The 10074-nt window shown below is 40.5% G+C and overlaps 2 protein-coding genes across 10 annotated transcripts in view; both read right to left on the reverse strand.

Annotated features, from left to right (window-relative positions):
• Positions 1-2356, reverse strand: part of LOC121906366 (titin-like) — a 22489-nt gene extending 20133 nt beyond the window's left edge. For 7 of the 9 annotated variants that reach the window (XR_006098611.1, XM_042425203.1, XM_042425201.1 and 4 more), the window contains exons 1-5: positions 1370-1510; positions 1135-1239; positions 909-1027; positions 325-543; positions 61-148 (exon numbers count right to left, since the gene is read on the reverse strand). Coding sequence is in view for 8 of the 9 variants with exons in the window: in XM_042425203.1 (XP_042281137.1) it covers positions 61-148; positions 325-543; positions 909-1027; positions 1135-1239; positions 1370-1423 (585 nt within the window). In the remaining variant the exon portion in view is untranslated. Of the gene's footprint in view, positions 1-60; positions 149-324; positions 544-908; positions 1028-1134; positions 1240-1369; positions 1658-2164 lie in introns of those variants that run through there. The other 2 variants (XM_042425207.1, XM_042425202.1) reach the window with 1 other exon arrangement.
• On the reverse strand, positions 1621-9013 carry LOC121905447 (protein 4.1-like). Its single transcript, XM_042423672.1, has 3 exons — positions 8869-9013; positions 2997-3450; positions 1621-1657 (listed from the first exon to the last, which is right to left on the reverse strand). Coding segments are annotated over exons 1-3 (492 nt in total). The 5' UTR covers positions 8870-9013.
• Positions 9014-10074: the final 1061 nt, after the last annotated feature.

Raw genomic sequence — 10074 nt, forward strand, 5'->3', positions numbered from 1 at the left:
CAGTTAACCCACAGCGCATTAAACCAAACACGCAATGTAATAATTCAAACAAAACCGTACTTTGGCTTGGTGCAGGTCCACTCCATACATGGCGAGTTTCTTGGCGTTTTCCAGAAACAGCATGTCTGCTTGGGCTGGACTCATTGACCTTGCATACACAGAGGAGAGGGGTGAAACATCTTTTCAAAGATATGTTTTGTTGCCATGATAATTTAAAAGGACTTTTGCTAAATCATTTATTGAAACAGTTAAACAGTTAGATAAACACCAAATATGTACAAGCATCTCACAGTTTGGGTCAGCTGAATACCTGACTTGGATTACCTGTATGTGCGATGCAGCTCCATGACCTTTTCCTCCAGCTCTTTGCTCTGTCCGGGGGCCAGACTCAGATCTTTAACATAGTCTGTTCCATGGAGTTCTGGGTCATATTCTCCAAGCTCTGACTGGGCTGTGTAGGAGCCCAGCAGGGACAGTGTGACAAAGGAACAGGGAAGAACACCACGCATAATGTCCTGCCTCAGCTGGAGACACAGAAAGTACCTGGAAAAGATGTAAAAACACAAAAATGAGCTCACTTATGAAGCTTGGATGTAAAAACTTAATCCTATTATTGAATAATAGGAGGATGATACAAGATTTCATTGTAGTTAGGGAAGGAACATTAAAGGAATAGGTTAACACTTTGGGAATAAGTTATTAATTTTCTGGCTGAGAGCTAGATGAGAAGATTGATACGACTCTCATCTGTATGCTGAAGCTACAGCGAGCAGGCGATTAGCTTAGCTTAGCACAAAGACAGCAGTGGCAAACAGAAGCTCTAAAGCTCACTCATTGTCACATTATATCTAGTGAATAAGCAGATTTACCACAAGTATTCCTTCAAGTATAACACTTAAGACATTCACCTGGTGAGGTCTTCAGTAAGCTGTGCTGGATCAGGAGGGTAGAACTTTATGTTGAATGTAAACTCATAGACAGCACCTGAAACCTGTTTCCGGATCTCTTTGGTGGGTTCCAACCATATCTGAGGAAAATGTGGGGAAGAAAATTACAAACCGCTCACAATCAATTTCTTGTCAGTGTCATGCAAAATATCTGCTTATGCTAAAACTACAAGCAAAACACACCAACCTTGGTTGTTGGCGTGTCCCAGTAAGCGAGGCCAAAGTAATCTTTCTCCAGCAGGTTGAGGTGGTCGCACACTTTCGTTAAAAGTTCCTGCGCTGTAGCATGTTTCTAAATGAGAAAGAGAGAAAAAAAACAGACAGAGAAGAGAAATATTCTTTAGTTTTCATAATCATATTAATATTGTGATAGTCATTACACAAACACAAGAGAACATTCTGTAACTTGGACGGTCTCTTACATCAAGCTCACACTCAAACAGAGTGTCGTCCAGTAAGGTGATTTTGCATTGCATGATTTTCTGCTTTTTGGAGCTTTTCGCCTCTTCTGCCTTCTTCTCAGTCTTCTTTTCTTTTGCAGGTTTCTCCTTCTTTGTCTGCTCCTTTGCAACCTTCTCCTCCTCTCCTTTTCCCTCCTTCTCCTGTTGTGCTGGTTCTTCCTCTTTTTTCTCCGTCTCCTCCTTCTTCACCTCAACTAACTCAGGCTCCTTCTTTATCGCAGCTTCTTCCTTGTGTTCCTCCTGAGCTGGCTGGGAGAGTCAACACGAGACAAAGTGTGTCAAATACAGATGAAAAGAAAGTGGGAGGATGTAATATACTTCATTTGGAAATAATGATACAGTTACAGATCTTAGTAAATGTAATGCTATTGTTACTAGCTTGAGATAATTCAGTTCAGGCCAGCATGGATCATTTTTCTTTTCAACCAAGCTTTCAGTTCAGACCTGCATTGTTACTTTTGCTGAGCAAGCTATCCACGACATGAAAAATTAATTAGAAAGAAAAAAAACATGTTCCTCTACTACAAACCAATCTGGAGCATGCATTTACATGATAGCTTTGTTTTTGGCCTATATCTGCAAAAAGCTGACTGTAATTTCTGGCATCTCACATTGCTTCTTCAGTGTTGATACCTCTGCTATTGACTCTTCTCCTCTGTATGTGTCGTTTTTCCCTGATGTTGCATAACTTAAACCTCTATTCTCCACTGTCACACATTCATTATCAAGTGTAATATTTGTCAGTGTAACACTCACCTGCGTCTCTGCGCTGCTTAGCGAGTGCTGATCAGGAGCTTGTTCAGCCTCTGGCTCAGTTTTAAGCTCTGGTTCTGGAGCAGCAATTGGTGCTTTCACCTGCTCCTCACTTGGTCCCTTCGCCTCCTTCTTTCCTTTGTTCTTCCCTTTCTCTTTTTTCTTCCCTTTTTCCTCTTCTTTCTTCGGCTTTTCTTCTGTCTTTTTCTCCTCTTTCTTTTTTACCTCTTCTTTACCCTTCTCCTCTTCTTTCTTAGTTGTCTCTTCTTCTTTCTTTTTTGTCTCCTCTTCTTTCTTTTTTGTCTTCTCCTCTTTTGTTTTCTCCTCCTCCTTCTTTTTGGCCTTTTCCTCTTCTTTCTTCTTTGCTCTTTCGGCCTCTCTTGCCTTTTCTTCTTCTCTCCTCTTTTCTTTCTCTTCTTCTCTCTTCTTTACCCTTTCTTCTTCCTCTGCTTTCCTCTTGGCCTTTTCCTCTTCCTTCTTTTTTACTTTTTCCTCCTTTTCTTTTTTCTTTGACCCTTTCTTGTCAACTTTTTCCTCCTCTTTACTCTCCTTCTTTGCGGCCTCTGCCCCCTTGTCTTTAGCTTCAGCAGTCTCCTTCTTTTCCTCTTCTTTTGTCTCCAATTTTTCCTCCACCTTTTCTACAGTCTGCTGTGCCTTTGCCTCCTCCTTCTGCTCCTCTTTCTTCTTCACCGGTTCCTCTTCTTTTTTCTCCTCTGTCTTTTTCACTTTCTCACCATCCTTTTCCTCTGCTTTTCTCTTGGCTTCTTTCTTTTTCTTTTTACTGCCCTTCTTCTCCACTTTTTCCTCCTCTTTCTTTTTCTCCTCTTTTTGTTCTACTTTTTCTTCTGTCTTTTTCTCTTCTTTAACCTCTGATTTTACCTCTTCTACTTTAGCCTCCTTCTCTTCGCTTTTCACTTCTTCCGCCTTATCAGCTTTTTCCTCTTTGTCTGCCTTTTCCTCCCTGGCTTTCTCTGCCTCAAACCCCTCTCCCTCAGAGCACTGTGAGCGGCGTTTGAGGAAAGAGGAGAAGAGGCGAGACAGGCCTTTGCCAGCAGAGGTCCGGGTACGAGGCTTCAGCTGCTCCTCCTCTGGGGAGGTAGCTACATCAGCAGCCCCAGGCTCAGAGGCCTGCTCTTGGGCCTTCTTGCTCGACTGCTCCCCCTCTGGCTCAGATGTTGCCGCCTCCGGATTCTGCTTGTTCTCGGGTTCGGGTTCGGCGCCGCTTGCCTTCTGCTTGCCCTCAGTGTCCGCCTCGCTCACTGCACTTGCCTCTGTTGTCATGGTAGCCACTGGGAAGGAGAACAGAAGGGAGTCAGAGATGGAGAAAGGTCACAGTGTTGTACAGAATGTGACAGTGCACAGCGCGGCTATACTTGGAACACAACAAATGAGATTAGGAGCAGTGAACTATCAGCCTGTGTGTAGGAAACGTTACACTTTACTATGCTCTGAATGGCAAGCAAATATAATACATGGACTACACTAGACTGATACAATAATTTTCATTTTATTTAATGTGTATGTTTAAGGAATATGACAACAAAAAAATGCCCAAAACATTTTGTTCTGTAAAAGGTACTAGAACAGGCCTACACTTGTTCTGGTCATTTTCTGTTTGCAGTGGTGATACAATAGAAAATACTATTGTTTATCAAGCAAATAAAGTTGTTTGTGTGCATGCTTCATTATTTTCATTTAATAGCAATTTACAATAACATGTTAGTTTCCCACTCTGAGTGGCATGACTGAGACATATTGCATTAAACAAGAATCCAACTGCCACCCACAGATTATATTTTAACTCAGACTCACATACTTACACACATACACAAACATCACTTCATCACACAATAGCCTCCCTTGTTGAAGAGTGTGTCTGTGTCTACGTGGAGTTCTGAGGACGAGCTCAAAACGCTGCTTATCACAGACTCATTAAATCTCACGGACACAAAGGAGGCATTCTGCTCTAGAGGTGCCTATTAGCACCGCCCGGATCATCCTCGCCAAAGCATGCCTGGCTCTCCACACCCATCCTGTACAGGTCATCTAAGGCACCTTCTCATACAGATAATTAGAGTTGGGCGATTTATACTATGAGATGATTTAAACTAGTCAACTGTCTTAGATTTGTCTATAACGAGGTTCCTATTCGGTTAATGTTATTTCTGGGTATATCAGGTCATTTTAGGCAACGTTGCAAACCAATGAGCATGACTGCTTTTTGGAAATGTGTTTTTTATTATGATTTTTGCATGTATGTGATTTAGCATCTTGATTTGTCAGGTATTTAATTAGCTGGGTTAGACAAAAACAAACATTCCTGTCAGGTTATTTTATGCAAGAACAGTGTCTTCATTTATTTTCCAGATAATTTACAATATTATCACCCACTCTTACTCAGGACATTGACTGCAGGTAGCAGCAAACATTTTCACTCCAGTTCCTATCAATCTGACTTAAGTTATGGAAGATACCAAGAATGCTGTCAATATGTAACAGTTGAAGCACAAACTAGCTGATTAAAGCACACAACTGACAGAAATAAACCGCCAGCATTATGCAATCCCGCTGCACCTCTGCTAGGTCATATTTATTATTTACATCACAATCAGTTCTAGCCCTCAATGAGACAGATGCGCATCCTGTCTTGACTAGGCCTTGTCTAAACTGGTGACTAATGTTGCTGTGTTTGTCTCTTCCATATGTAGTTCAAGTCCCACCCTTCCTTGTATGGGGTGGGGGAGGGGAAATGCTAGACAGGCAGACAGGCCAATCTTCCAGATGTACAGGGCCGCCCCAAAGGGGGCAGCCTGGCCCTCTATACCATACACTTCCCACTGGCACTACAGGACAGCAGGAGAGGAGGAGGGGGTACGCACACAGACCAAATCCTCTTTAGCCCTCCCATTGTTTGTGTCCAGTGACCAATAACTGTGCTGCACTCTATAACTAATCCTGCCTACCCTTCCCCCCTCAAGACCCCCCATAGGCCTATGCCCTAGGTCACCACATACACACACACACACACACACACACACACTGGTATGCATCAGTGCTCACAGGCTCCTTTGGGTCTTTTAATGCTCTGTCATCTCAATTCTGATTGTCAGGAAACAGACATGCTCCTAATGGACCAGCTGAGCTTGTGTCTGCTGCCTCCTCCATTTTGTGTTGCCTATCTAACATCTCTGCTATCAGCCAGCTGAGCAGGACGAACCTGCATCATGACCGATTGAGATAACAGCAGCCACACCACAGGATCTCTCAATACAGAATCAACCTTAACGTGAAGCATATTTCTTTTTGAAATGAAGCTAATGAGATGAAATACTGCTGTACTGTATGAAAAAAAATCTGCCCTAAATACTACATAATTAGTGTCTCTAATGAGCTAAATTATAGATGAAGTAGGCCACCCTCTAGCAAGACTGAGCTCGCAAAGAGCTGCTGGATCAGGTGCAAACGCCAGGGCTGGGGTTGAATCAGGATTTGATTTAGAGTTTCTGTGACTTTTAATTGAATTTAATGCTCCCACAGGAAGATAATTTGAAATCTGAAGAGATTTGATTTGACTCAGTGAATCTCACTTAGGGGAGAGAGCAATAGAGTTCACATTGTACTTGAATCCGAGTCTCCAACTGCTTAAAAGATATATTCATCCCAAAGCCTTCATATTATTTGCCAGTGATGCTGCAGAGCTGCTACTGCTGTGAGTTGGTGTGTGTATGTGTATAAATATATATGCATATGTATGAAACGAAATGAGACGAGAGGGCTGAATGGGGAAGCTTGCACAGAAAGAGGACGTATAGTATATAAATAGCCCCATATGCTCAAGATGCAGGGGCTCATTAGTCAGCTTTTACAGACAAGCTCACATCTATTTATGCTCTGCACGCAGCACACATATGCACATGTGCATACATGTGTACACAGCCGCAAACATACACAGAATACTAAATTTACGATTATTTAGATACATTTTTTTATTTTGAGCAACATTACTGCTCCTTCCTTACTAATATTAGCAACTGACTGACAGGTGAAATGAGTTCAGAAACCAAACTACCTTGTATGAATACTGGGACGTAAAGAAAGCATGGTTCCTGGGTACTGACAGTAGGCTTAAGGAATTAGAAGGAGTTTGGAGTTAATCAGGCCCCAAGTGACCAAGTGAGATTATCTCTATCTACCTGCCTACAGCATCTATCTCACTGTCTCCCTCCACTCCGATTCCTTCTTATCTGTCTCTCAGTCTGCATCTCTGGGTGTGCATGCATCTGTGTGTGTGTGTGTATGTGTGTGCACGCAAAAGAGAATAGCTGGCAGAAACACTGTGGCGATCAGCTGTGCTGATTCATGGTTTTATGTGGAGCTCCGCCTACCTGGCTGAAAATCAACATAAAAACGCAAGGCCAATATATCAGTCCTCTGGCCACATGGTGGCTCCTATTAACCTCTCTCAAAGTAAACACAGAAACACATGCCAGCACACACGCTAACACGTGCCGGGATAAACTGTTCGTATGTTCACTTAACGCCAACAAGCTCGCCCAGCAACATCCCAACATTTACTTCTTTTTAAATTATCCTAAAGTGAAAATAAACAATACTGAATGATTTCAAGATTTTGCAGAGAAATACATCTAGAATGACTTTGCAACAAATGAAGAACATGATCAGACTTTGAATGACGTATTGCAATCATGGATCCTGTGACACCATATCTTTTAGGTGAGCTGGGTGATACTCAACCCAAAGGTAACAGGCTACAAAAGGTTTATTTTAGTCTAGTCCTGTGCGTAAACCGATCTCAAACTCAGTTCTAAACTAATCAATACACACAGATGGTCTGTCCTCTTGATGCTGTAACATGAACCACCATGGGAAAAGAATGAAGTAGCGTGATTGATTTACTGTGGTTGCCCTGAAAGCAATTCTAAATCCATTTCCAACATCACCTCAACCAAAACCCTTTAAAAGAATAGTATATGTGTACATTAGTGCACATTATGAAAGATGTGTTCTTTATGTGCGACACAACATATAGATCTGTGTCTAGATGTCATGATTGATTAGTCAAAATAATCAAAATGTGTATTTATCATTATACAATTTACTATATTTTAAAATAATACTGCAATTATTTGTGCAAAATATTATATTATATTATATAAACTTCAACTTTTTTACATGGTCTCTAAGCTAGTTAAATCCTCAGGCTCCCTCATTCATGAAGAAAGGAGCAAGGGACTATGTATGTGTAGTCTGTTTCCTATTTAGTGCTGCTCACACAACAGAGTAGTAGTCTAACTGCACAAATGCATCATAACTCCCAAAAGAGGATTAACACCAGCAAGCTCTTCAGGGACCTTGGTGACCTCACTCTCACACAGCAGAGCCACAAACATCCTTCAGCATCACTTCAGCAGTTCTGTGTTCTCAACACTGCTGATTCAGCAGTACAGGAGACCCCGGGCACCCAGATCTTATCTATATGTCATTTTTTTTTAACCTTTGTATTTACTCTTATTGCTCAAGCAAGCTCTTGCCAGTTGTACTGCATAAACGCTCCCTCTGTCTCCCCCCTCATCCTTCCGACGTCATATCTGCAGCGCTTCATAAAAGATTATCTGACTATATATATCCAGCAGTATCATCAATGGAGATGAGGCTTATTGGATGAGTTTCTCCTAAGTGCGTTATGGGTTGTACAGGCGTTTGAGCACACAGAAGCAGACACACATTCACATATGAAGCCCTCCAGGGACGATGGATATTTTTAACCCATGCACACTTCTCTTGGGGTAAAAGCGAGTCATGTCAAGCAGAAAATGAAATCCTAAAGCAGAGCAATCTCTGAAAAAGCATGAAAAAACAATATCTGAACATCTAGGCAGACACATTGTTGGAAATAACAGCACAGCTCACAGAGAAGTATTCAAGACCAGGACTCAAGTGTATCTTGTGGGGCAATAACTATTTAACATGGGAAAGATTTAGGGACAAAATCAGGTAATCATGTCACTTCCAGTCAGTTCTTTCTCTTATACATCATACTCACTATAATCACTACACTTTATGTGAAGATGAACCATCCCTAGATAGAAAGCATTAAGATTTAACATTAAGAGCATTAAGATCTATTTTGCTTTTTCCCCATAAAATAAACAATATTATATAAATATATAATATTTCCCCATAAACAAAATAATAATATGTCTTTACACAAAAACAAATATTTTATAAATTTAATTTTACTAAAATATCCAAATTGTGCGATTTCTTTTAGTGGAGTGGTAACTTGAACGCTCATCCTTTTATTTATTTATTTTTCTACAAAAACAACTCACATTTTTAGAAAACATTGCTGCCTCCGCTAATACGGAGCACTTTTGATTTATGGGGACACCGTTAGACTGCTATAATGCAATTTAATTGGGCAAAGAGCCTTTATAATTTTAATTTGCTTCAATAAATCATCGTATAAATACCGCATGTTAATATATTCTGATACGTAGACTTCAATTTCTAACTTTTTTTTTTTCAATTGAACAGCAGAACAGTAATAGGCTGAATCGGACCAACGTGCCAAGGTATTTAAACAATCTGTGTATGAAAATGGCGCCGAATGCACAACAAAACAAATAAACAGTAACTCATCCCCTCCGCCCGAGGGGCATACATCTTAAATTTGGCTTACCTACTCTAGGATAAGCATCAATGGGAAAGCAAGGAGCAAAAAATCCGACAAAATCCTATATTCCGGCCGTTCAGAGGAGAAACAATGTTGCGGAGCGACACATGCTTTGTTGTGCTGAAGGTGTCCGATGCTCGTAAAGGGGCGGAGTCTGATTCTGAAGCTGAGCGGCGAGCAGCACGCCTCACAACCGCATGCCGGAGTGGAGGAGATGGACATAACTTTCATACAGCCTAATACTGATGAGGGCTGCTCCACGCCGCTAAATAGAAGTCTGTTATCATATAATGCAAAATGTAATGTTAAATGCTGCAGCAATCTAAGCCTGAAAAACGCAACAAGACTGTTAAAAACTACTGATAAATGACAGATCACTACCTGTATCAGTGCATATTAACCTTAATCCTACCGACCCGCAGACCACAGATATATACTTTTTGTCATATCTCACATGTGCTTTATTCTATCATTCCAATCTTTCATGACATTGTCAATCAATTGGTTCCTAATGACTTCATGTCATTGTTTCTGTTTTAATTAACGCTTTTTAAATTAAATACCAATGTACTGGGGTCCTGGGGGACACCAGTCAAAAGCACCCCATTTCGTCTATGCAGTTTTAATAGATGGGACTATTTATTGAGTTCATGTTTGCCATGGGTTCTAATTTAAAGTATCACATACTATCAGGGAAGGTAGGGACACTCTGTCAGTCATTATAAAGGCTTTGTGGAAAGACTGTACTTGGGATAGAAGCTGCAATTTGTATTAAAGACAAGTATATATTTATGTTTTACACAATATGCATATTAACTGTAACTTTCCTACAATAATAATAATAATCTGTTTTTTCTTCAGATGACATTAATCACACAACTATAGAAATAGATAGATAGAAATAAGTTAACATTTTGCTGTGATGGTTGTACCTTACAGTAGTTTGTTCTTGGGGTCCCCAGGGACCCCAGTCAGTAGTCCTTGTATGTTAAATATGTTGGTAGGATGAAAGTTAATACTTACAATGAGTATTAACATTATTTGTCAAATTTATAGAGCTGCAAAGATTTATTGATTCATTGATTGTCATTGGTGTGACCTGTGGACTCCAGGAAATTGTGATGGACATTTTTCACTGGTTTGATGTTTTATAGATCAAAACATTTAGTTGATTAATCCAAAAAAAATATCGGAAGAATAATTATTAGTTGCAGCC

This window comes from Thunnus maccoyii, chromosome 10, assembly GCF_910596095.1.
Source record: "Thunnus maccoyii chromosome 10, fThuMac1.1, whole genome shotgun sequence".
Classification (NCBI taxonomy): Eukaryota; Metazoa; Chordata; class Actinopteri; order Scombriformes; family Scombridae; genus Thunnus; species Thunnus maccoyii.

Bases quoted from the DNA above. Each gene is read 5' to 3' on its own strand.
- LOC121905447 (XM_042423672.1), bottom strand. The intron at 1,658-2,996 runs AGAACAAAAAGA...TGACTCTCCCAG, and splicing joins AAAAAGACAGAAGAAAAAGT to CCAGCTCAGGAGGAACACAA.